The sequence below is a fragment of the Onychostoma macrolepis genome, chromosome 16 (assembly GCF_012432095.1).
Source record: "Onychostoma macrolepis isolate SWU-2019 chromosome 16, ASM1243209v1, whole genome shotgun sequence".
Lineage (NCBI taxonomy): Eukaryota > Metazoa > Chordata > Actinopteri > Cypriniformes > Cyprinidae > Onychostoma > Onychostoma macrolepis.
This window is the reverse complement of record NC_081170.1, coordinates 33,015,880-33,043,222: the sequence shown is the minus strand read 5'-3', so window position 1 is coordinate 33,043,222 and position 27,343 is coordinate 33,015,880. Positions and strand designations below refer to the sequence as shown.

Here is a 27,343-nt window from a genome sequence, read left to right as displayed (position 1 = left end):
CTCCATAACTCTCACACCGGGACATAAGAAAAGATACCTGAGCATCTACAAACCGTCGCACAATAATAAAAGCAGATCTCGGGGTATTATCTTTCACAGGTAAGACTGAACAGTTGTTTCTGGATGATTTTTTGGTCATTTTTAACATTATGTTGACAGCTTAATTAGCCACCAGTGTCAGACTATTAATAGCTAACGTTAGCGATATCGCTAGTGACTTTATAAGAAATCAAAATGTAAATTAATTCTTATTAAGTTTGAACTTATATTGTAGTTTATATCACAAACTAAATTGTGTTATGAGCACAAATATGTACAGTGAGCACTTTGACGAGTGTCAGACTGTCAGGACAGGGACGGAGCTAAAGCATCTCTCTTTAATTTCACTAACGTTACTTATTTACAAAGAGTAAGTTAATCAATAATCATCACTTGATTATAAGGATTTCATTATAATGATTTACAAAACTGTGGACTGATTATATATATATATATTTTTTTAGGCAATTGCAAACAGGACAACGCAAGCCTTAAGGAAAGCTGAAGAAAGCCTGGCTATACTTCCACAGCCTAATGCTGCATTTGTACTAGTTAAAACCCAGAATAGCCCTGATATAGACTTCCAGGAGCATTTTTTACCTTTGTAAGTGTCATTTTTATAACAATATCATTTAATATAATTACCATATTAAATGTTTCTGTCGTTGTTGTCAAATATTTAAATATAACCAGTTTCTTCAGTCAATCACAATACTATAGACTGTATTTAGAATGATTTACAAGCTGCAATATCATGACTGCTCTTTATGTTGTAATTGTATTAATTTTGATTAATATAAGTTTTTTGGGGGAGGGGGGGGGCATGTCATATTCTGGTCTGTGTTAAACATAACTATACTTTGACATTTTGTTGTACAACGTAAACTGCACACACTCACACCCCAAACATTCCTATGTGGTAACATATATTGAAAGATGTTCTGCATGGGTGTGTGTAATTTGCATTGTAGAGCAAAATGTCAAGCATCTTGAAAAACCCCATTATAAAATATAGGACAATCTTGAGGGAAGCAGTGGAGATTTGACCTTTATTAGTCAGGTTTAGTCGTCACAACTAAACCACTCTATTCCCAGGGAAAGCTAGAACTGAAATAAAATCCTCTGGCTGAGATTGATACAGAGGATTTATATATATATATATATATATACACACACACACACAGTCGAGGAGCTCATTAATTAAACACAATTTGGAATTCACGACCACAATTTTTTGCTTGTCATTAGTTGCGTTTTACTTTGTTTAATAATTATTACACAAATACTATTATAAAACTGTACTTTTCGTGATTATTTAAATTTACTTTATAATTTACTATTAATTTAATCTTCATTATTGTCTATTCTGTATTATTCCACCTTTGATATTACATATTCTACTTGCTATTATTCATCTATCGCTATTCATTTATTTATTATGGTATTAAACATATAATTGTTGCTATTATAAATCTATTATATCACTTATGTTATTGTGCTGTCGTACTCGCTTTTTATATTATTCACTTTACAACTTGTACTACATATACTTTTTAATATTACACATCACTTTTACTATATTTTTACTGTGCACTGTATCAGTGCATAATATTTTACCACTGTAACTGTAATTCTTACTGGATCCATAAAGGATTATCAGTTACATTTGTTATTGTTTGTTGTGGAGTTTATCTGTACAGAGTGCTACCAAAATAAAAAGCAGACTACCGGTATGTCACTTTTTGATTTGTATTCGCTGGTTTTACTCCATTTTCTCAATAAATTTTCTCAAAAAATCTGTTGAAGACAGAGAAAGCAATGAAACAACTTAATTTAATGTACATTCAAATTACATTACATGTATATGTCACAGTTATACTACATTAATATTAGAATTGTTAACCGAAAAAAAAAAGTGTGAGCTTTCACAATTGCTTACGAAAATTAATAATTTTCCAAGCCTAACTAAATAACTGGAGGCAGAGTTATTTTTAACTCCATGTAGATCATAATCCACTGAAATCGGTGATTCGGAAATCGGTTATTGTGTTTTTATCCAGAAAAAAAAAAACGCAGCTCCCCCGTTTACCTTCATTTATTTTTAAGGCAGTCTTGCCCGCATAAACATGGCAGATGTGTTGACGTATCACAGCAATGGCTCAAAGCAGCCAAAGAGGCATCTAGGTATTTATTATGTCTATGCGAAACACCGTCATGTTGCTCAGAGACGCAAAACAGCGCCGTGGCTGTGTTTGGAATGATTTTTGTTGGAGAAATAGCGGAAAAGCAGCCAATATGGTGTCTAAAACATCAGTCTCTTAATATTAACTTCTTGTTTGTTGAACTGTTGCATAAAATCAATATCACATTTGTAATCATGCTGACTTTTGGAGAAAAACCGGCACTCTACGTGTGATATTAACTATATGAAATGATATAAATATATACATTTTCTGCCCCATATCTTGAATTATGTGATAATTCTAAATGCATTTTAATAGACTGATTCATGAAGTGAAAGAACGCACTAGTCTAACCTGCTAGACTTCATCACGTAATGTATGCGCGCACTCTGTAGGTATGTTTTGTTTGCTTTGTGTGATAAACTCGATAATATCAAATCGCACATCATTAAAACAACAATTAAGATATTATCGCAGACCATATATACTCGCACGCCCCTATACTGTTTAGATTTTTATAATGCATTGTCTTCTTATTGATCCACCAGTTCACATTTAAAGCTCTGCCTGTTTACAGGGTAAAAACATGGGTCGATTTTTGCATTGGTCTGAACTCTGAACAAAACAAGAGTTTTATCGAAAATGCTCGTTTATTCTCTGCCAGCCGATGGAGCGTTTGGTAGAAATATATATCTGTTTCCCCGGTAACGCCGTACACAGAGCAGCTCCGCACCGGACTTTGAACGTGCAGCACTCATGTTTATTTAATAAAATCATAGCCTTTTGAAGTTTAATCGTCACATTCAGCCATATCGCGATTCTGGTTTTTCCATCCCCAAATTTAAGACCTCTTGAAATCATAATTAAGACTTTCTTGTACAATTTAAGACTTTTTTAAGGCCTTAAATTTGATACATCTAAATTTAACACCTTTTAAAGACCCGCGGAAACCCTGTTTCATTATTAAGAAATTATAATTCATTTTACAGCTGAGCAAATCAGCTAGTGGCCCAGCTATGACTTGTGTTATTTTTACATTACTTGGAATAATTTATGTTTGTATGTAATGTAATTTGAGCCATTATCATCAGGTCTATAAAGACCTGAACAAAAAATAGGCAATAACATAAAGGTTAAAAGAAATAAAAACGGTAACACTTTAGAATAGGGAACACTTATTAACTATTAACTATTAACTACGACTTTTCCCTCAATACATTTCTAATTTGCTGCTTATTAATAGTTAGTAAGGTAGTTGTTAAGTTTAGGTATTGGGTAGGATTAGGGATGTAGAATAAGGTCATGCAGAATAAGGCATTAATATGTGCTTAATTACTACTAATAAATGGCTAATATTCTAGTAATATGCATGCTAATAAGCAACTAGTTAAGAGACCCTAAAATAAAGTGTTACCATAAAAACCTAAAATGACGTGCAAATGGCAAACCTAAATATAATTTAAATATAATTTGATCACAAAAAACATTTGATTTTAAAAGTTTACTACTGCATTCATATTTTAGTTTTCCTTATTATTTTTAATTACATTTTTGATATCACAAAAACAAAGCGAGAACTTTTTTTAGTCTTATCAGGCACTGTTATATTCTTGGTTTTTATTTTCATTCTGGTCCTGCAATGTGAAAAAGAGACCATGACCACCCGTACAATATGCCATGAATTATTCCATTAGGCTACGCTTGGAATATCTTGTTTTTTTTTATCCAAAACTTCACTCACTACGTCTTTCTCCTGGTCTATGTTTGCAGGGGCAAAATAAAAAAAGAAAGTATTTTAATTTCTGGAATGATCCAGAAATGAAAGAAGCTTCTAGTTAATGCAAACTCTGGATGCACACTGAGTCAGTTCACACCACAGACATGAATCATACAGTGACTGTGTGAAAGGATACGGAGAGTGTCTAAGCTGCCCGTGTCCAAACAATCCCGAATCTCCTCAAAGTCGCTGCGCAGGCCGGGTTGTTGAAAGAGGTCTTCCTGTAATACAGACATTGTCAACTATTTCACTATGACTGCTTTCACAGTTCTTGGATGAACTCCAGGCATTGTGCTTCAAAGTTTCATTTGGAATCAGTTGATGAATCACGCGTGTAACTGATTTAGTCAGCCTTATCTGAACAGCAAAGAATGGTTTGGGGAAGCTTTCATTTCTTGTTTCAGGTTACTGAAACAGCTCCTAAGGCAATGGGAAGTGAATTTCCTCAACAGATTCCTGCTTTAGGGCTGGTGTTGCTATAGAGAGGAGCTCAATGGCTCCACCATAAAAAAAGATCAACAGCTTTTAGCAGCACAAAATTACAAAAGCACAGTTGAAATGTTTTAAGTCAGGGAAAGAGAAAATTTAAGCAAGCTTAAAACATAATAATATGTGAGAAAAGGGCAATCCTGACCTGTTTTTTTGCATAACGGAAGAGATGGTCCACCATCATCCATATTTCCTTGGGGATTTCTTGAGGTTTATCAGTCTCTGGGTTACTCACTTCGCTATTCGACTTCATACTCTGATGTAACAAACGAAAAGTATGAGGCAGGTTAATCATTCCCAGATAATTACAGCTTGTAACCAAGTTTTGATATATAGAATATTTATTAAATGCAAGTATTCTTCACAGAGAACACAACCAATAATGCATGACAGCAACTGCCGGGAAAAATCAATTCCTTCACCAAGATTTTTAGCAGTGAGAAATATTGGCTTTATGTACACTACCGTTCAACAGTCAGTAAATTTATTTGTATTTTTTCAAAAAATTTATGCTTTTATTCAATAAAGATGATTTAAATTGAACAAAAGTGACAGTAAAGAAATTCGATTTTAAATAAATTATGATTTTTTAAAACTTTTTCTATTTCTATTTAGGAAAATTTTTCCTCGGCCAAACCCCGATCCACAGCCATACCGGTCACACACCCAGTTTAAGAGCCGTGTTTTGCTTCTTGTAATTAGGAGCGCTTGTCCTCCTAATTTAAAAAATTTAGGAGCACCTTCTAATCAATAATAAAAAATTCTGATCAAAAAAATTAGCCTTCTTAATACGAGGTGACATTTGACAAAGTGATTTACAGGGGAATTTTCTTTTTACTTTTGTAAATGCATTTTTCTAATTTTATTAAATGTATGCAGTGTTTCCTCTAGGATTTTTTCCAGTTGTGGTGGCAGGACTATTTCCCATGGACCACGTCCCCTCCCCACCCAAGAATCACCTGCACTCAGAATTGAATTTATATTAACTAAAAAAGGAAGTATGTCTTTGAATAATTTAGTAAATAATAAAATAAGAACAAATAAATTAATGACAATCAATAGCACAAACAAAAATAATAAGATACAAATTAAATTATCAGTACTTAAATTTTTTCAGTTAGGTCTAACTATAATCTATTCAACTGTAAAATAACACTGGATAGTCTTCACTGTATAATGAAAGACAGCAGCAGGTTTATTTAGGCTGCTGTCTCTTTAAGACCTCATGCATGGATCTAATGTCACACATGGCTCTATGCTTACTTTTCTTTTTAGGAGCTTTGTCCTCCTAATTTAATTAGGAGCAGCTTCTGATCAATAATCAAAAATTCTTATTAAAAAAATAGCCTTGCTAATTCGAAGTGACATTTGACTCAAAGTGATTTACAGGGCATTTTCTTTTTTGCAATGATTTAATTTAAGATCTATTCAAACTAAAATTAAGAAATTTATTACACTATTTGAGAAATGTAAGCCTATTTACGGCCTTAAAATTATGAAAAGTGCATTTAAGACATTAAAGACAGGCGGGAACCCTGCAAATGACGGAAATCTGTCGTAGACTCGCTGCCATTAACGGAAATCCGTCGTAGCGACGGAGAACTTTAGTCCCTGTATTTATCAAAGAATCCTGAAAAATAAAATGCATCATTGTTTTCACAAAAATGTGCTGAATTTGCCAGAGAATTCAGCTTTGATCACAGGAGTAAATTACATTTCAAAACATACTCATATAGAAAACAGTTATTTTAATATTTCACAATATTACTGTTCTTACTGTATGTTTTTGATCAAATAAATGGAGCTTTGGTGAGCAGAAAGAGACTTAAAATCATCTTAATTGACCACAAACTTCTGAATGGTAATGGACTACTAAATATCAACAAAAATGTAATTCAACATTATTTGAGTCTTATGTCATATCTGCTTAATGAAGTAGCAACATGCTAATATCACAATAACATTGCAATGAGCCGTGAGTATAGAGTCTCTCATGTGCATCATGTGAGGAGTGCAGTCACTAAGATGCTGCCTCAGAAAGTAGCTGTCTATTTAGGAAGGTTTTAAAACAGCTATAAGCATGGTTCAAAAATATAACTGTCTGTGAAGCCGTCACAAATGGCAGTGCTTTTGTAAAAATCACAATGTTTCCAATGGCAGGCTCTCACCAGCTCTCTGATGGTCTCCAGGGGCATGTCCTGGATGGGTTCTCTCAGCAGGCACAGGGTACTGAGAGACGAGCCGAAGCAGCTGGGCAGGTAGTTGCCCGTGATGGAGATGAAGTAATCTTTACCTCTCTCCAGATGCAGAACCAGGATGTCCTCCAGCTGCTGCTGGCCTGAGTTCAGCTCTGGGGCTGTAGAGCGGTTCACAAACACCTCCAGGTCGATGTCCACACTGGCACCTATGCAAAGACCACATGGACATCAGTGACGCGAACGCCGAGGTCGATTAAAACTGTTCTTTGATCTGCACCAATAATGACTGATGGTTGTTACAGATAAAAACATTCGAAAGGAGGTTTGGACTCGACAACGTGCATTATGAATTTTCTTCGATAATATAATTATTGGTTTAACAATGTTCAAGCTGATAATTCATAGTATATCACTTGCTTTGAAAAAGCAAATAAAAACATGCCTTGAGAGCACGCAGAATATCAGCATGCTATAAGTTAATATTAAGTGAGTAATTTTTGGAAATTTTCTGGTAAGTTTTCAGAAATTTACCACCCCTTTGCAACCCTATCTCAGACACAATATTGTCTGTTTTTGCTTTATTTTGCAAATAAAAAACGTTGTACAGAGTGTTTTGTAATTGAATTAATCCATATTTTTTGAAAGAATCACTTGAGTGAATTGTTCAATCTATCAGTTGTTTGAACAAACTGGCTAAATGGATGTCAATCCCATAGTATTATTTATGCAGCTGTAACTGCAGTGTAAATGCATTCATGCCATCTCTGAGCTGCATTAAACTGTCTGTGTAAATACATCCAAATGCCACTTCAGTTGCAGATGCCAAATTCTGCAGCACAAAGATTTTGTTGATACTGATTTCATTTGACTGGACACAGCCCTAAAGTGTCTTATTCTTCTTATTAAATTAATTGTTGATTAAATGTAAGAGTTTCATATAAAAAATGATGCATACATCTAATAAGGTTAGAAGAAACTGCCCCTGGGAATTAATTTACCAGGGCAAATATCACAGCTTATTGGAAAAGTTAATTTCTGTGACTGCTGTCAAATAATTCCAAATGAATTCTGTCATCATTTACTCACCCTCAAGTTGTTCTAAACCTTCGTGAGTTTCTTTATTCTGTTGAGAACAAACAGACTTTGACTTCCATAGGATGAAAAAAAAAATACAATAGAAGTCAATGGCTACTGTCAACTGTTTGGTAAATGTAAATGATGACAGAATTTGCATTTTTGGGTGAACTATCTCTTCAAGTTTTAATTGTGAATGTTGACAGCACAGTGTAGTTCGTACATATTTTGTTTTTTGAAGACGAAGAAATAGTGCTGTGCGGTATGACCAAAAATTTATATCAAGGTATTTTTCTAAATTATACCGGTTTCACAGTATATGATGGTATTTATTTTTAATATTTCCCCCATGCATGACCAGGTGTTAACCACATTTACTGACTGTGAGAGGAAATACTGCAGTGATTGATTTAGAATGCCCTATTTTACTGGATATTGTAGAAAAATTCCACACTAAATAGTGACTAAACATGACCCATTAATACATGTGAACCAGGAGTCACTCTCATTTATAATCGCAACATCGTCTGATAAAATCAACATGCATCTACACTAGTGCTGTCAAACGATTAATCGCGATTAATCACATCCAAAATAAAAGTTTTTGTTTACATAATACATGTGTGTATACTGTGTATATTTATTATGTATATATAAATACTAACATATGCATGTATATATTTAAGAAAAATATGTTGTTTATATATTAAATATATTTATATATATATATAATATAAAATATAAGAATATGAATACATAAATGTATAAAAGTAAATATTTTAAAAATATATACTGTATGCGTGTGTGTGTTTTTATATATACATAATAAATATACACAGTGCACACACATATATCATGTAAACAAAAACTTTTATTGTGGATGCGATTAATCGCAATTAATCGTTTGATAGCACTAATCATATCATAAGAAAAATAAACACCGGTATTCGGTATGAACTGGTATACCGCCCAGCACTATGAAGAATTGCTTCACACATCTGTATAATACACATCAAGTATGTTCTGAATGACTGTGGCTTGGTTGTTACAAACAGTATTTTGCTGTCAGTGAAGACTGAAAAATGACTGTTGTTATTGCAACTTCTTGCATCACACCTGGTTAGGACACAGAGTTACGTCATACAACTGACGACATGTCACTGCAGCAAATACTGCTAGTTGTGAGTTGCTTTAACAAGAGGGCATGTAACAACCAGTCAATCTCAATAAAACACTAACAGCTGGTTGTTTTAGAACTGTTAACTAGATGTCATTCCATCTACATCGAATAAACACCAACACTGTGGCGAATGTAAGTGTAGTAGTGAATCCCTCTGACCTTGAGCCAAGAAGCCTTTAGCAGGGTTTGCTGTTAACCAGGGCTTGCAGTAGGCGGGCTCGTCCAGCTTTGGAATGAACTCAAACTGACACGGCACCTGTCCATCATTATAAACGGTCACAGTCTTTGCCTGATGCTGCATGAACTTCACATCCTGGAAGAGGAACTACAGAAAGAAACCAAAACGAAATATAAAACATTTGTTTTCCATTTAAATGAGCATTACATATTCACAATACCATTCATAAGTCTGGGGACAATGCATTTTTTATTTTTTGAAGTGTCTTATGCTTACCAAGGCAGCATTTGTTCGATCAATAATACAGTAAAAACTTTTATTGTTCAATAATACATTGTAATTTATTCCTGTGATCAAAGTTGAATTTTCAGCATCATTATTCCAGTTTTCAGTGTGATATGATCCTTCAGAGATCATTCTAATATGAAGATTTGGTCAAAAACATTTTTTATTATCAATATTGAAAACAGATTTGCTGCTTCATATTTTTTTTTTTAGGATTCTTTGATTAGTAGAGACTTCAAAAGAACCACATTTATTTGAAATAGAAATCTTTTGTAACGTTATAAACGTCTTCAGTATCACTTTTGAACAATTAAATGCATCCTTGCTAAAGAAAGTATTAATGTCTTTCCAAAAAAAAAAAACAACTTACTGACTCCAAACTTTTGAATATAAGTGTAAAATGCAACAGTCAATGGCTGAATTATGGAAGACTGCTAACCTCTATTTGAGACAGAGACACTGAAGGAATACAATCATTCTCCAGCCTGTCAATGTGTCTCACAATCTCTTCGAACGTCCGTTTGTATGACTCCTCGTTCACGACCTTGATCTACGCAGAGAAACAGCAGATGTCAGTAAGAGGACAGAGATCGAGGACTGGCTGAAGGATGCATGATCGCGGCTGGTGTCCTCACCCCGATCTCTAGCAGAGAGCTGACGGGTTTGTGGTCACTGGTCTTCAGGGTCATGTGACTCTGGTAATGAAGTTGTTTAATGTTCTTTCCCCTCCACAGGATGCGGTCACACCACGCTGGAACTCGGCACTTCTCACTGCATAAACAAAACAACACTGCTTAGATGAAGTGATCAGACCACTAATAACCCTTGCAAACACTTGCCATTTCCTACGTGTATAACGTTTTATTATATTTCATATCATAAATTTCCATGTTTTATTTTTTGTTTGTTTGTTTCTTAGTCTACTTTAGGACTGAATGATAGTGAGGAAAAAAATACATTTCTATATTTAGTTGTTCTGTTATATATATAGCAATATGCAAAATACAGGAATTTTCATCAGATGGCATCTGCACAAAAAAATTCTAAAATGGTAAACCTTACATTTTAACCATTTCAACATTTAAAAAGAAAAAGAAAAAGAAAAGTTAATTCAAAATGATAATTGATTAATAAATGATTATATGTATTTTATCTGCTCCATAAATAATTCTAGATACCTTATCCGACTTGTTTAAATGTGCAGAATACAAGCACGTTTTTCATCAACTGGTCAAAATTTACAACAGGGCATGCAAATTCAGGTCTTTTTATTTGGCCAGAGAAAAACTGCACAGGCTGAATGTAAATGTAACTCTCTGTAAATCCACGCTCTGACACTAGGTGGCGCTTATGGAACAGCAGAATTACAGCTGCTTCCCGTAACCTCTTTACTTTATTAGGTATTACATGGAGCGAAGATGAAAACAAAATGGCATCCATTTTTTTCTGAAGTCAGTCAGAAACTTCAGAGGTACATTCATATAATTAATTCATTTGCATATTCATTTGTATAATTCCCTTAGAAACCTCCCAGCTTTCCGCCATGTTTTCACACTAAATGAAACTACTCTGTGTGCTATGCGCACGTGAGACTGTTACTGAAAACTTTGCTTTATGCTGGATAGTATTTATTTATCCTCAGTTGTTCAAATCATGGTAATCAAATATGGTTTTAATGATAATTAAAAATTAAACATTAATACTAACCATGGGGATTTTATCATCGATTTATCGTCCGGTAATCGTTCCATCCCTAGTATATAATTGTAAAATTACAATACTAATATTTCCATCTTAATTTCTTTACTTTAAAAAGTAAACCAGTGTCTCAGATCGGCTTGGTCCACAGTAAAAAAAAAACAAGCATATGTAAATATGTATAAATGAACTCAGTGCCATGCTTCACACTAGAGCTGACCCCCAATAGTCGGACATTCGATGCTTCAATAGTAGGATCACGATCCGCTTACCAATCTCACAGCTGAATCTTCGCAGAGGTGTTATAAAAATTAGGATCATTTTGGCTATATGGGGGTGCTCAATGTCTGATTTCACATAGAACTACCGGTTTTCTCCCAATAAGTTAATATTACAGCCTATTATGATAATGCTGTAAATAAAAATGTGAAAAGAAAGAAGCATTTAATAAACATCTTTTAAGTGCGTGAATAAATCCAACCACCCCTGTGACAGATTTAACTTTCACTTTCCATGATCCATGACAGACAGAGGAGCATCTTGGCGGCTTCTGCCAGCTGACGTTAACACCTCGTCCTAACTAGATGCGACAAGATTCCAGTGACAAGCAATTTGGCTGTCCATACCAGACTCAACACGACACTGTGACACGAGAGAACCACTCAAATATCATTCAGAAGCGAGAAGCGCACTGCACTCTCAACGAAATGGACAAGTTTATAATCTAATTCATAAATATTAAACCTTAAAACTACATACTGAGAGACTGATGGAAAACACTTGTTGGTTCACATTGAGCTCGTAGTTTTAACCAACAGTTTGCTTTAATTTATTTTCAAGATCTGAGGTAAACTATCTGTTGTTGCTTTCAGTATGGCTATAAATCTCATGCAATATGACATTCAAACTCACATTAGACACTTTTAACACTGAATAAAGCACATAATCAGTACCTGAGATTATAATCGTTATAGTTTGCATGTTGTTCCAGCCACTATGTCGCAGAAACAGAAACCGTTTCTAAAATAGAAACAGTGTGTGAAATAAAATAAACACACACATGATTACCAACATATAATGTTGGTAAATGTTTCTTGCAAAGACATTGCTGTGTCATTACTAAGGCGCTATGAGTGGGGTTTTTAGCACATTCATATGTGGCTGTTCATTGGTCAAGAGAGCCTCTATAATATTCTGGTATCTAAATATGGTTTGGGGCACTCATTTTTTGTAAGAAAAATTTTCATTTGTTTTACTACCCCGGAGAAAAACATAGGTCTGATCACTTAGAAACATGACAGCTTACCATGATTTGACGTGTTTATTTATACGCATAGCACAAAATGAATTATGTGCCCAAGTTAACAGTAACAGTTTCCTATGGTCTTTTTGGAATGACTAGTTTGGGTTGCGAACATTGCTGTTTCCATATTATATCAAACTTCACAGACTGGCAACAAACCAACTATGTTGTGGAGAATATGTTTTATAGAAAAAGTGTCAGAGGAAATAGTGTGTGATGGTGTTTTCTGACCTTGTATCCCAATGATCTGAGCCAGTGTCATATTTGTATGTTGGTTGGAAATCAATCTCTCCCTCTGTGAAGCCCACAAACACAACCTCCTCATCCATCTGCCGTTTCAGCTGAAACAAACGCACATCCACGGTCATTTATACTGCCATCTAACTCAACACTCTCCAGACAAACCGCAGCTGTGTTCTGTCTTACCTGGTCGTTATTATACAGGGTCTCAAAATCCTTTTTAGCTATCAAGTCCTTCACATGATCAACTTCAAGGTCACTTATTCGGTAGTTTAGATCTCCCAGCCACAACACAACACTGGAAATGAAGAGAGAACCATGATGATGAAAGATTTAAATAGGGAGAAATAGACTTTTGTCTCTAGTTAAATTTGCAGGCTGTTGAGTTTGGCTCATACTTGTGTTTCATGATGGTGAGGGCCGGTAGTGTGGGGTCATCTTGACTGAACTGAGTCCTGCGGCAAATGTCCTTGAAGTCCTGATTGCGTCTTTCAAACTCATCCGTGTGTGCGGCGAGGTGGGAGTTCACCACACAGATGTCCGAGTTGTGAAATTGGAAGCGGATTGCTACTGCACCTTTATTACCCTAAACGAGAAACAAGGTTATTTGAATGCACCAATAACGGGGCTATATTTTTTAGAGTGCTCCTAATAAAAAAAGAAAAGAAAAAAAAGTAAACTTAACCCTTTTAAACTGGCTGCGTCGTTGCCGACACATCAAACCAAGCTGTATTCATGTTACCGCAAATCTTAAACTGTTTGCACCATAGAAATAAGTCAAAATGTTCACGCCAGTAGACAATTTTCACTTTTCGACAATATACAGCTTATTATGGTAATGTCCTGAATGACTTCCCTCAGCAAACAGCACAGCAGCTTTTGGGAAGCATGAAAAGGAAGAATCTGAATTACAGAACGCAACAGTCCAAAGTGCAAAAAATCAAAAACATGGCGAAGAACGAGTATACAGCAGAAGATGCAACTGTGATGATTTTTGATGAGATATGGGAGGAGGCAGTGGGACTTGTCAGACCAACATCTTGGCATGCTCCGTGTCTGAGTTTGTGTGTTTGTATGTGTGAATTCACATGCCACGCGTGTGAGTGAAAACTGTGAAACCCAGTGTCAGACTTGTTTTTATTATAGTCCAGTTTTCAAGTCTGAATTGTTAAGATTCTTTCGTTCAAGTGTTTTCTGATTTGTTCTAAATAAAAACTAAATAATTTTTTTTAATTCTATATACAAACGCTCAACAAACAATAATGGTCAATAACTGTAATTTACTGAAAGCAAATTATTTTCTGAAAAAAAGAAAATAAAGACACCTTGCATTTTAAGATTGCATATTGTTTTTAGTATTTTACTGTCAAAAAAATAAAATATGTAAAAACTGCCTATTTTAGCTGTAGGTTCTAAATGGTTAAAAGTCTACTTTTCAGAGATGATAATATTAGTATGCCAGAATATAACATGCACAAGTAGGTATGTATCAAGGTTACACTTTATTTTTTTAGGTGATGTTGTAATATTAAAAGTAATATTAACTAGCTGTGTGTACTTACTAAAGGGTTAAGGTAAGGGCTTGGTTTAGGGTCAGTTGTATGTAATTAGCCATAATTTACTGTTATTACTAAAGTAAAGTAAAGTACATGCAAATTGTAACTATGTCACCTTAAAATAAAGAGTTATCCTTATCAATTATGAGAGAATTCAGTAACATATTGAGTCGTGACTGTTGTTTTTTGAACACATTCAATAAGACTATACAACAATACTAATACTAATATGCTGCTACTACTATTGATAATAATGACAAAATAATAAAAATAATAAATTAGTAGTAATACTATTGTACTGCAAAATAAAAACAGCATTTAATAATAATAATAACAATAATCAAATTAATTTTCTAATATAATAATATAATAATATCCATTTTATTACATAATTGTAGTTTTTGCAAATTTTAGAAGCAATATGGTACTTTAAAGACAGCATTTATTATCATTATTACAAATAACAACAACAATAAAAATAAAATTGCAGCCATCATCTTTTTACTAGCATTTGGGGCTTTGCAATTGTTAATTTTGGACTCCGTATACAACTATTCATTAGCTTCAATCGGGTCAGTCGCACTGTAGAGTCCTGAATTACTGTTTGTTTTCATAAAAACAGACACCACTCACCATCCGCCCCATGACGCCTGTGCCGACGGTCTCAGCCTCCACCTCAGAGATGTGTGCCGCATGCTCCGCCTTCACATAGAACAACAGCATGATGCCCACCAATCGCACCAGCTTCACCTGCAAAACACAAATTATCAGAAAGGCTCGATGAAATTAAAATGACAATGACATCAAGGCCATAGCCAACAAAATTATTTCTTGACTTCATACTTTTTTCTCTTTACATATGAAAAAAAAAAAAAAAAAACAGTCAACAAACATGGGGGTTAGTAAATTGTAACTACTTTAAATTTTTAGGTGAATTAATAATATTGCATGTTCAATCAATTTTAAGGCAAGACACTAAACGATTTCTGGTTAATATGGGGTGTAACGATACACGTATTCATATTGAACGGTTCGGTACGAATTACAAACCGAACGATTAGTTGGACTAATCTTAATACAGCATATTACTCTATTAGGTTTGATTAGTGCGTGTGCATTTAAAGTGCGTTCTTTCACTGCATGATTCAGTCTATTAAAATGCATTTAGAATGATAACAAAATTCAAGATATGGGGGCAGAAAGTGTATTTATTTACGTAATTTCATATAGTTAATCAATATCACAGAAGAGTGCCGTATTTTCTCTCCAAAAATCAGCATGATTACAAATGATTTTTTACAGCAGTTCAAGAAGCAAGAACTTAATTAATAGACTTGTGTTTTAGACAGCATATTGCCTGTTTTTGCTCAATTTCGACAACAAAAATAATTCCAAACAAAGCCACAGCACTGTTTTGCATCTCTGAGCAACATGATAGCATTTTATTCCTGAATTAATCAACCTTTAAATGATTTGGTTCAATCACAATGACTCACTTGTTAACATTGACTTTCTGCCACCTGCTGGCGGTTTTAATTTCACATTTAAAGTATCTTTTATTTTTAAATTAATTTCAAATATCAGTTGTCAATGTTTTATGTTTAAAATATCAAAACATTATTTATGCAGTTGTAACTGCAGGTTAAAGCATTACATGACCCTCTGAGCTGCATTAAACAGTGTGTAAATGCATCTAAATACTATTCAGATGCAACTTCTATGTTTCCTCCGCATTGCAAAGATGAATTTTGTCAATACTGACCTCATTTGCTTGGTAACAGCCCAAATTTTTCAATTCAAGTTTATTTGTATAGCGCTTGTCTTATTGACTTATTAAATAAAAAAAATAAAATAAAAAAAGACTCAAAAGGTGATGCACACTTTTAGAAAGGCTTTAGAAAAGGTAAAAAATGCCCATAAAAAGGTAAAAATCAATTTAAACTGATTGGAAAAGATTAATCAGCTGGAATACTTCAAACCGGAGCTGTTTTTGTTTTATATACTGCTATGAAGACACCCCAGAAGATGGGTCAAGTATACAGTAGCTTCATCATTAAAGTAAAAAATTTGTTTTAATAAATAAAAAATTTGTAAAAATCAATAATTTCTCCTGCATTTCTTTCTTTTTGCTGTATCGAAAACATACCGAACCATGACAACACTCGAGCCGAACCGTGAAATATATATATATATATATATATATATATATATATATATATATATATATATATATATATATATATATATATATGAGAAGAGTTCATTTGCAAAAGCAGATAACTTCAACAGTCGTTTTTTGGCAAAAGCAAATAACTCCACATTTCATGTTTCAGAGTTAAACAAAAACACTAATTTAATCTCCTCAGATGACAATGTAGATGCTTGACAAACGTTGTTGTTGTTGTGGTGATCATAGCCTGCATGGATGTGATTACACGCAATTTTCCCTCGCCACTGTAACGTGCTGCTTTTGCAAGATTCCCGTGAAAAAGTTTCAGCTTTTAATTTTCTTTTATGCCCTGATGAAGATATCACAGATCCATCAAATTCGTCGAAACTATACATCCTCGATCATTTTTAGTCAGCTTTGACGAAACTCCTCTCAGCTTGAGTGTCTTCAAAGTGACTGGCAGCCTTGTCACCTGACCTGAATACAGCACGTTGATTCGCTAAAATGGACTTATTGGCTTCTGTTCACAAACGGCAAGGGCGCTTGTCGGCTTCTGCAGTAAAACATGAACTCGTGATGCCTTAAAGGGGTCATCGTATGGGAAATTCACTTTTCAAGTTGTTTGAACTGAAACGTATGTTGGCAGTGTGTGTACACATCCATCCTATAATGATAAAAATCCACCCAGTGTTTTTCTTTTAAATCCCTGTTTTAAAATCCCCTCTCTCAACTCTGTTCTGAGGTTCCTGTCAGAATAACATAGTTCTGTACAGGCCCTCCCACGATAGTTGATTGACAAGACCGTCTTACCTTAGACCCGCCCTGAGTGAGCTGAGAGCTGTCCGACTCCGGTGCAGGGAAGACAAGATGTCTCTGATTAAGCGATTCAGGTGTTTTGTTGTTGTAATAATGAATATAGCAGTCGTCATTTACTTCCGACATCTGAGCTGCTGAAGACGCAGAGGATTAACGTTACTTCTGCTTTTAAGTGAATATGCCGATCCCCAATCTGCATAAATGTGTCTATGTTCGTGTGAATCATTCGTGATCCAGCTTCATCTACAGAAGAAGTGAGTATAAGGGTTTTTATGAATCTTTGCAGATCGCCTTTCCTAATAACGTACTAGTTAGCCAGTTTCGCGGCTGAAGTTCACAGTCTGCTCGTCACCCCATGGAAGAGAGAGGCGGGGTCAGCAGAGCTCATTAGCATTTAAAGCAACATGGACTAAAAAACAGCTTGCTGAAAACAGAGCTGATTTTGACAGGGTAAAAGGGTGTTTTTTACACTACCATTGAGGAATTTTAACCAAAGTATGTTATAGACTTTTCATTAAGACCCTAAAGAATCATATCAACTTGTGTAAAATGGGCATCTGATGACCCCTTTAAAAGTGAACAATACCGGCTTTTTTGACAAAACGCGATTAGGGTTCAGATCGTGCTATATGTGGAGAATAATGCACGGCATTTTTTCATCTTTTTAAAGTGGAGATTATTGGTTTTTGCAAATGAACTCAACAAATGAACTTGCAAATGAATATATATATACACTCATGGCCAAAAATATTGGCACCCTTGGTAAATATGATCAAAGAAGGCTGTGAAAATGAATCTTCATTGTTAATCCTTTTGATCTTTTATTTAAAAAAATTCACAAATATCTAACCTTTCATTGGATAATAAGAATTTAAAATGGGGGGAAATATTATGAAATAAATGTTTTTCTCAAATACACGTTGGACACAATTATTGGCACCCCTAGAAATTCTGAGTAAAATATCTCTGAAGTATATTCCCATTCATATTCACCAAAGAAAAACCAAAGAATATATTTCTGATGTGCAGCAAAAGATAATTGAGCTTCACAAATTAGTGAAGTGGCTTTAAGAAAAGAGCTAGAGCAGTGAAAATTCCCATTTCCACCATCAGGGCAATAATTAAGAATTTCCAATTAACATAAAATGTTACGAAACTGCCTGGAAGAGGACATGTGTCTATATCGTCCTAATGCACAGCGAGAAGGAGTGGCTAAACACTCTCCAAGGAAAACACAGCTAGAGAATTGCAGAAAATAGTTGAGTCTCGGGGTCAGAAAACCTTTTAAAAAATGGTCAAACAGCACCTACATCAGCACATGTTGTTTGGGAGGGTTTGAAGAAAAATTCTCCTCGCTCATCCAAAAACAAACTCCAGCATATTCAGTTATCAGACACGACTGGAACTTCAAATGAGACCGGCTTCTATGGTCAGATGAAACTAAAAAAATGAGCTTTTTAGCAGCAAACACTCAAGATGGATTTGGTGAACACGGGGATAAAAAGTACCCCATGTGTACAATGAAATATACTGCTGTATTTTTGATGTTGTGGGCCTATATTTCTGCTGGAGGTCCTGGACATCTTGTTTAGACACATGGCATCATGGATTCTATCAAATACCAACAGATAAAAAATCAATAAGTAACTGACCCGGTTAGAAATCGTATAATGGGCCATGTTTGGATCTTCCAACCGTACAATAATCCAAACACAAACCTCAAAATCAACACAAAAATGGGTCACTGAGCACAAAACCAAGCTTCTGCTGGCCATTCCAGTCCTCTGACCTGAACCCTGTAGAAAATGAGTGTTGAACTGAAGAGAAGCAGCACCAACATGGAGCTGTGAATCTAAAGGGTCTGGAGTGATTCTGGATGAAGGAATGGTCTCTGATCTCTTGTCAGGTGTCTCTAACCTCATCAGGCATTATAGGAGAACATTTAGAGCTGTTAAACTGGCAAATGGAGGTTTCAAAAAGTATTGAATAAAAGGGTGCCGTTAATTGTGGCCAATGTGTATTAGAGAAAAACATTTATTTCATAATGATATTTCCCCCCCATTTTAAATTCTTATTATCCAATGAAAGGTTCGATTTTTGTGAATTTTTAAAATAAAAGATAAAAAGTTTTCACAGCCTTCTTTGATCATATTTACCAAGGGTGCCGATATTTTTGGCCATATATATATATATATATATATATATATATATATATATATATATATATATATATATACATATATATACATACATACATACATACAGGTATATATATATATATATACACACATATACAGGTGCTGGTCATATAATTACAATATCATCAAAAAGTTGATTTATTTCACTAATTCCATTCAAAAAGTGAAACTTGTATATTATATTCATTCATTACACACAGACTGATATATTTCAAATGTTTATTTCTTTTAATTTTGATGATTATAACTGACAACTAAGGAAAATCCCAAATTCAGTATCTCAGAAAATTAGAATATTACTTAAGACCAATACAAAGAAAGGATTTTTAGAAATCTTGGCCAACTGAAAAGTATGAAAATGAAAAGTATGAGCATGTACAGCACTCAATACATAGTTGGGGCAAAATTTACTTTCATCAGAGAACATAATTTTGGACCACTCAGTAGCAGTCCAGTCCTTTTTGTCTTTAGCCCAGGCGAGACGCTTCTGACGCTGTCTGTTGTTCAAGAGTGGCTTGACACAAGGAATGCGACAGCTGAAACCCATGTCTTGCATACGTCTGTGCGTAGTGGTTCTTGAAGCACTGACTCCAGCTGCAGTCCACTCTTTGTGAATCTCCCCCACATTTTTGAATGGGTTTTGTTTCACAATCCTCTCCAGTGTGCGGTTATCCCTATTGCTTGTACACTTTTTTCTACCACATCTTTTCCTTCCCTTCGCCTCTCTATTAATGTGCTTGGACACAGAGCTCTGTGAACAGCCAGCCTCTTTTGCAATGACCTTTTGTGTCTTGCCCTCCTTGTGCAGCGTGTCAATGGTCGTCTTTTGGACAACTGTCAAGTCAGCAGTCTTCCCCATGACTGTGTAGCTGAACTAGAATGAGAGACCATTTAAAGGCCTTTGCAGGCGTTTTGAGTTAATTAGCTGATTAGAGTGTGGCACCAGGTGTCTTCAATATTGAACCTTTTCACAATATTCTAATTTTCTGAGATACTGAATTTGGGATTTTCCTTAGTTGTCAGTTATAATCATCAAAATTAAAAGAAATAAACATTTGAAATATATCAGTCTGTGTGTAATGAATGAATATAATATACAAGTGGTATTCTTTTTGATGATATTCTAATTATATGACCAGCACCTGTATAATATTTTTGTGTATATATTAGGGCTGTCAATAGATCCATTTTTTTTTAATCGCGATTAATCGCACACTTATCATGACATTAAGCATATACTATTTATTTTGTTTAATACATTAATTTTGTCATTATTTACTATATCCAACAAAGTAAACCAAAAGATTGAAGGGTGATTCTCACAAAACTGTATTTTCTGCAAGCTTATTTCAAGATAAATTTAGATAAAAAGGACACTTGAGAGACTCCAAAAGGGCACCAAAGAACCAAATGATATAAGAAGTTCATATAATTGATACATTTGTGCAAACTGACTAAACACAGCAACATACACAAGACATATGTTGTAACCCCGGTGTCCTGGCCAGATTCCCTCCACTGGCCCTTATCAATCATGGGCTCCTAATAATCCCCATCCACTTGATTGGCTCTATGACACTCTCTCCTCTCCACCTGTAGCTGGTGTGTGGTGAGCACACTGGCGCCGTTGTCCTGTGGCTGCCGTCGCATCATCCAAGTGGATGCTGCACACTGGTGGTGGTTGAGGAGAGACCCCCTCATGAGTGTAAAGTGCTTTGGGTGTACAGCAATACACAATAAAGCACTATATAAATGCAGCATTCATTCATTCATATCAAAACATTATCATGGTGGTAAGTGATTAATGACAAAATGTTCTTTTTCGGGAGGAGTAACCCTTTAATTGTTAATTTACTGACTGCTTTCCTAGTAAGTAGTTTGTTTTATTTATTACATTTAATTAATTAATTAATTAAAAGCAGCATATTCTAATAATTCTATGTTTTTGTGTTAAAGATCTGGATTAAGGACATTAGTGCAGACTAGGTCATGGGTGAGAGGGCAGAGGAAGTCCTTACTAAAGCGTACTTGGCATCTGGATGGAGACCCTTGTAGACGGCTAACATCCACTCAGGTTCTTTAGGAGTGTCATTGAAGAGAAACGCCTCCTTACTGAGATCTAGCTCCTGGAACCTACAGATAGAAAACAGAAGGGAATCAGAATCACTGATTTATTCAACTTCACTGCTGTTTAGGTTCATGTAAATATAATAATGTGGAGTCTTACCCCACGAGGTAAAAGTCTGGAGGAGTGTCAGTGGATGCCAGCCATGGACTGAGACTTTCCTTTGGATTCTGGCCATTCACATTGTAGGTGCCCAAGAAAAAGCTGTTGGCACACAATGAGAACAGAGTGAGTGATTCACATGATCTCACGGCACAAGCCAAAGAGAGCAGCTCTCAGTATAAATTAAGAAACATCTCACATTCTGAAACCTCACAATCAGAGAGAACTTCTGCAAAGATCAAAATAAAACAGGCATACAAAAACAGCAATTCCAACACACGAGTCTAATTATGGCTGAGACTGGATTTAATACAGTTTTGTTTTGAAATGACTATGCTTATGATTGCAAATGGGAACAACATCACTATGTTTGTATGAATAGTGTGCATGTGCAGCTGTAGCACTGGTTTCCATCCAAAAGGGGGTACCGCTGCCACAGTACTGCAATTGTCCACTCAAGAATGATCATAACTAACCTTAAAAATACATTGAACTGAAATCTAGAAATGTAAATCAAAAGTGACAGCAAAGACGTTTATAGTGTTACAAAAAATTACTTTGTCAAATTAATATAAAAATGCAATTAGAGGCATAAAAAGTCGGGCCCCATTGGGCTCAGGCTGAAATGCAGGGCTCTAATTAACAATATGTCACTTTAATAACTCACAAAATAACATTTCTGTTTACATATTGTGAAATGTAGGCCACGTGGGACCATGGAGGCCTTTGAAAAGCAGCAGATGCAAATGTTAAAATCAGTGTATGACATAACAGGCAAATGTTAACATCAAGCATGACTGGCACCCAACCGCACCTGTAGTTCTTGATGTAGGTGTAGGCATCCTCGTTCTTGAGGAGCTCACATTTGATGAGGTTATCCCGCAGGCCGAACTGGGGCATGCCGAGCATCTGGGATTTATTTGACAGGATGGGCTGGGAGTTTCGGATCAGGTCATCTCTCACCTCACTCTTCACTCTCTCCTGACTGAGACAAAATCATCAAAGTGCTTTATGACAGAAATACTAATACTTTTATTCAGTTAGGATGCATTAAATTCATCAGTAGTACCAGTAAAGACATGTATAATGTTACAAAAGATTTATATTTCAAATAAATGCTGTTCTTTACTTCCTATTAATCAAAGAATACTGGAAAAAAGGATCAAGATTTCCATAAAAATATTCAGCAGGACATCAGACTGGAGTAATGATGCAGAACATTCAGCTCTGATCACGGGAATAAATTACTTTTCAACATATATTCACATAGAAGACAGTTACTTTAAATTGTAATAACATTTGACAATATTATTGTGTTTACTGTATTTTTGATCAAATAAATGCAGCCTTTGGGAGCATAAGAGAATTCTTTCAAAGAGATCTTAGTAAGGTGTCAAATTGTTAATCAAACTGTTTTCTTCTATGATAGCAGTAAACATTTTAATAGTTTTTTCCCCTTTAAATCACACTGAAGTAAATGTAAACCCTGAAACTCAATATTATAAAACAAATGCCAAAACTGCCACATTTTACTGTAAAGGCAACTGTCCACTGGCTTCTTTTGTAGAAACAGTAGCTGATCTACTATATGTGGGATGATATGACCAAAATCTTATTTCAGAATATGTGAAATTATATTTTCTGATAAAGATATATGCAGAACACCAATTCAGAGTATGGGTCACCATACTTGGCCACATGTCATGTCACATCACTTTCACTTTCACTTCATATAGGCCATATAGACTTTTTTTGTGCTATTAAAAATAAGAACAAAGAAGCAAATTACAAAAAATAAATCCAATATATTCAAATATAAAAATATATTCAAATTAGTTTTTCAGTACAGTAGCCCAGGTTTATTTAACATGTAGAAAGAAATACTAATTATAATACAAAATAATCAAATGTAAAAATATTGCACAGTCTTCATTGTTATTAAATAAAATAAATTCATCATTAGTCATTTAAATTAAAAAATTGTTGAATTAAATAAGCCATTCATTCAAAAACAGTGAGTGATTTTCTCTTTTTTTTTTTTGATGCATTAATGAAAAAACATTAATAAAACAGACAGCAACAGTTTATTAGGCTGCTGTCACTTTAAGAACAAATGTGCAGATCTAATATACTGATAAACATCCCATTTTCTCCTAACTGTTTACATTCACATGGCAGACTGTGTTTACATGAATACTTCAGCCAATGGCACATTTGGGCATATATTTTTAGCAACACCTTAGCAACCACTCTGGGTACCCTAGTAACCGCATAGCAACCACCCCAAGTACCCTAGCAACCGCATAGCAACACCTTAGCAACAGCCTAGCAACCACCCTGGGTACCTTAGCAACCACATAGCAACACCTTAGAAACCACCCCGGGTACCCTAGCAACACCCTAGCAACCACCCCAAGTACCCTAGCAACTGCATAGCAAAACCCTAGCAACCTCCCCAGGTACCTTAGCAACCGCATAGCAACACCCTAGCAACTGACCCGGGTACCTTAGCAACCACATAGAAACACACTAGCAACTAGGGTTGTCACGATACCATAAAAATGTCTTACGATACTATGCCAGCTGAAGTATCATGATACCAAGTAGTATCACGATACCATGCAGTATTGTGTTAATTTAAAATTCAATTCTACAAAATCAATCAAAATTTAATAAATAAATAGATGTAAGTGAAAACAGACAATATTATTCTCTGAATACTTAATGTGAATGAATGACCGGCTATTGTTATCCATGAAATGATCTAAACAAAACTCATCTTAGCACTGCACAGAAGCTGCATGAAGTGACATTTAGATGTGGCATTTATACATAATTGCATAAATAATGTTATGAGATTAGTGTTTTAAATACTAAATTCTGAATATAGAAATATGTTGGAAAATAATGTAATATGCCTACTTTTAGATGGGAAACTTAAAAACGGCCAGCAGGTGGCAGAAGTTCGTGATTGAATCACTGTGTCATTCAAACGATCCTTTCAAAACGGCTGAATCCTTCAGGAGCGAATCAAATGACTGTTTTTATGAATGGCTTCTTAGTGAATCAGTGATTCGCCCAAATCAACGCGGATTTGGATTCGAACACAAACTAAACAAAAACAGCACTCTTGCTCGTGTCATATTGCCGAACTGTCAGGAGCATTTTTTTGCTTGCGTATCTTGAAATTTCCGAGTTAGCAGCATGTACATTAAAACATAACATTATAAATGAATAAACAAAATATACATAATGATTGATAAGAACCAAGTGCAAAGCCGCTATGCTGATGAATGGATTTGCATTCGTGATCGCAAAGATGCTTCCAGAAAAGAACTATTACACCTGTTCTAGAAGTGGTCAAATTAATTACACTGTGAGAATACTTTCTTGTAAGATATTATGATGTTGAATAAGTGATGCTTGAGCTGCTGTTTTTTAAAATGACATAAGATGGTCAGACCCTTTCTTCTGATAAACTGCAGCATGAACAACGACGTGCAAGTGCGACTTCTCATTGCAAACTGAACTGAAGCATCGGGAAACACTCAGCACCATATAACGCGTAACGTTATACACAGAGCACAGCAGAAAGACATTTGGCAATCAACTTATAATGTTTCTGCTGGCATGCATATTCAAATGAACGTTTTAAACAGTGTTCTTGCCGTGCATACAACATATCTTATGGTACCGTATGGACGATACTACCGTTTAAAAAAATGCAATGGCACCGCGGGTATTTTTAAGCTTTAGTATCGCGATACTATCGTAGTACCGGTGTATCGTGCAACCCTACTAGCAACCATCCCAGGTACCCTAGTAAACTGCATAGCAACACCCTAGCAACCGCCCTAGCAACCACCATGGGGACCCTATCAACCCCATAGCAACCACTCAGACTACCTTAGCAACCACATAGCAACCGCCTGGGTAACCTAGCAACCACTTAGCAACACCCTAGCAACCACCTAGCATACCCTAGCAACCACTCTGAGGTCCTTAGCATCTATCTATCTATAATATAACTTTTTCTATCTATCTATCTATCTATCTATCTATCTATCTATCTATCTGTCTATCTATCTCTGACCGACTGTATTGCCTTAAGCTTGTAAAACTACTTTAAACTTCAAACTATTTCAGACTGAAAAACTGTTTTAAACTTCTTAAACTTTTTTAATTTTTTAAACTTCTTAAACTTTTCAAACTTTCTGGTCCGGCTTTCTCAAGCCAACTTAAAGTTTGTCTCTTTTTTATCTAGTTATTAAGTTGGCTTGAGAAATATATATATATATTTGACCATTCAAGTGCAATAATTTGTGAAAAAGAACTGAACTTTTGCTGTCTGAGAGAGCCGGCATTCTATACGTGTGGTTTGGATGTGTGTCCGTCAGCGCGAGCACTTCATCGCGGCTTATTGTAATTAGTACAGTAGCTGATTTTACCATCAAACACATCCCATTCTTTATTTTCTCATTCATGTATGTTTCTTTAATACTCTAACATGCCAATAACATTCAGTAGTACAGCAAAGTTAAAGGTGCCATAGAATGGAAAACTGTATTTACCTTGGCATAGTTAAATAATAAGAGTTCTGTACATGCACAGTACCGTTTCCGCGCTCGCTTGACTCGCAAATGAAGATGGAGTGCGTGTCTGAAACGTCTCCCATTTCATGTGGTCATAAAGACGTTCTACAACTAAATAAATGCACTTCATGCCAAGAAAAAAAAGAGACAGAGGCAGCAGTTGTGAGTGGCCTGGCCAACCCTGCGTTAATTGCATTAAATATTTTTAACGTGTTAAGCTGAACAATTAATCGCCTGCATTAACACACTAATTTTGACAGCACTAAAATAAACACAATATGAAAGTATTATTTTAAGGCATTAAGAATTTTGGTTAAAATATTTAACTAAAACAGATTTTTTTTTACTTTACTTTGAAAAACAAAAACCATACTGATAATTTTACACTGGGTAAGAATGTTTAAAATACTGCTAAAAGACAATAAAAGTTTTTGTTGTTGTCGTTGATTTCTCTTTGATAGTATATGACACATCATTGTACACGTGAGCAGACATGACACCGTTTCAATTGTTGTGACTCATCTCGTTTTAATGACTGAATATTTGTTGCAAGTTGTTGCCACGAATGACTATGCATTAAATAAAACACAACTGAATGTGCAGATTCATGTTTTAAAAACATGTTTACTGTAAATGAAAATATATAAGTCTAGTAGCTGGTTTGGTTTCTTATATCAGGCAGCAGTGATTTCATCAAAATCAATAGGACAGTCACATAAAACTGACCGACAAGCTTGAATGTGGCCCACAGGCCGACAGCTAACAGCCCCTGGCTTAAATCAGAAACAGCCAGGAGGAGTAGAATTGTTATAACTACATATAGTGTTTGTGCCTTTATGAAAACAACATAAAAATGACCTGAGCTAACTGTGTCTGCAACACTATGATAAAGTGGGGAATGTACCTTTCATGCACGCCGTCTCCTCTGGTCCGCTCGTCCTCTTTCTTCTGTCCGCTGCTGTTGGCTGCGTGTGCTCTTTCTGCAAAGGTGGAGACAGATTTCACAGACAAAGCTCAACTCAGATTAGTCTACAGCATTACATAAACAGCACTTAAATGCAAGCCAGATATCTCATAATTTTAGGGGAGAGTTTTTCAGGAACTGTGAGTCCTACAGCTCTTTTCTAGCACTCAAATTCC

The 27,343-nt window shown here is 35.2% G+C and overlaps 1 protein-coding gene across 5 annotated transcripts in view; it reads right to left on the bottom strand.

Moving 5' to 3' along the window:
• The window catches only part of inpp5b (inositol polyphosphate-5-phosphatase B), a 52,368-nt gene that overhangs the window by 2,695 nt on the left and 22,330 nt on the right, over positions 1 to 27,343 (bottom strand). For 4 of the 5 annotated variants that reach the window (XM_058746111.1, XM_058746106.1, XM_058746107.1 and 1 more), the window contains 14 exons: positions 27,108 to 27,183; positions 22,426 to 22,596; positions 21,612 to 21,713; positions 21,403 to 21,517; positions 14,834 to 14,950; positions 13,043 to 13,230; positions 12,831 to 12,942; positions 12,636 to 12,745; positions 10,039 to 10,174; positions 9,843 to 9,953; positions 9,100 to 9,265; positions 6,657 to 6,892; positions 4,634 to 4,744; positions 4,136 to 4,220 (listed from right to left, as the gene is read on the bottom strand). In XM_058746111.1, coding sequence (XP_058602094.1) covers positions 4,136 to 4,220; positions 4,634 to 4,744; positions 6,657 to 6,892; positions 9,100 to 9,265; positions 9,843 to 9,953; positions 10,039 to 10,174; positions 12,636 to 12,745; positions 12,831 to 12,942; positions 13,043 to 13,230; positions 14,834 to 14,950; positions 21,403 to 21,517; positions 21,612 to 21,713; positions 22,426 to 22,596; positions 27,108 to 27,183 — 1,836 coding nt within the window. Of the gene's footprint in view, positions 1 to 4,135; positions 4,225 to 4,633; positions 4,745 to 6,656; positions 6,893 to 9,099; positions 9,266 to 9,842; positions 9,954 to 10,038; positions 10,175 to 12,635; positions 12,746 to 12,830; positions 12,943 to 13,042; positions 13,231 to 14,833; positions 14,951 to 21,402; positions 21,518 to 21,611; positions 21,714 to 22,425; positions 22,597 to 27,107; positions 27,184 to 27,343 lie in introns of all 5 variants that reach the window. The other variant, XM_058746109.1, reaches the window with a different exon arrangement.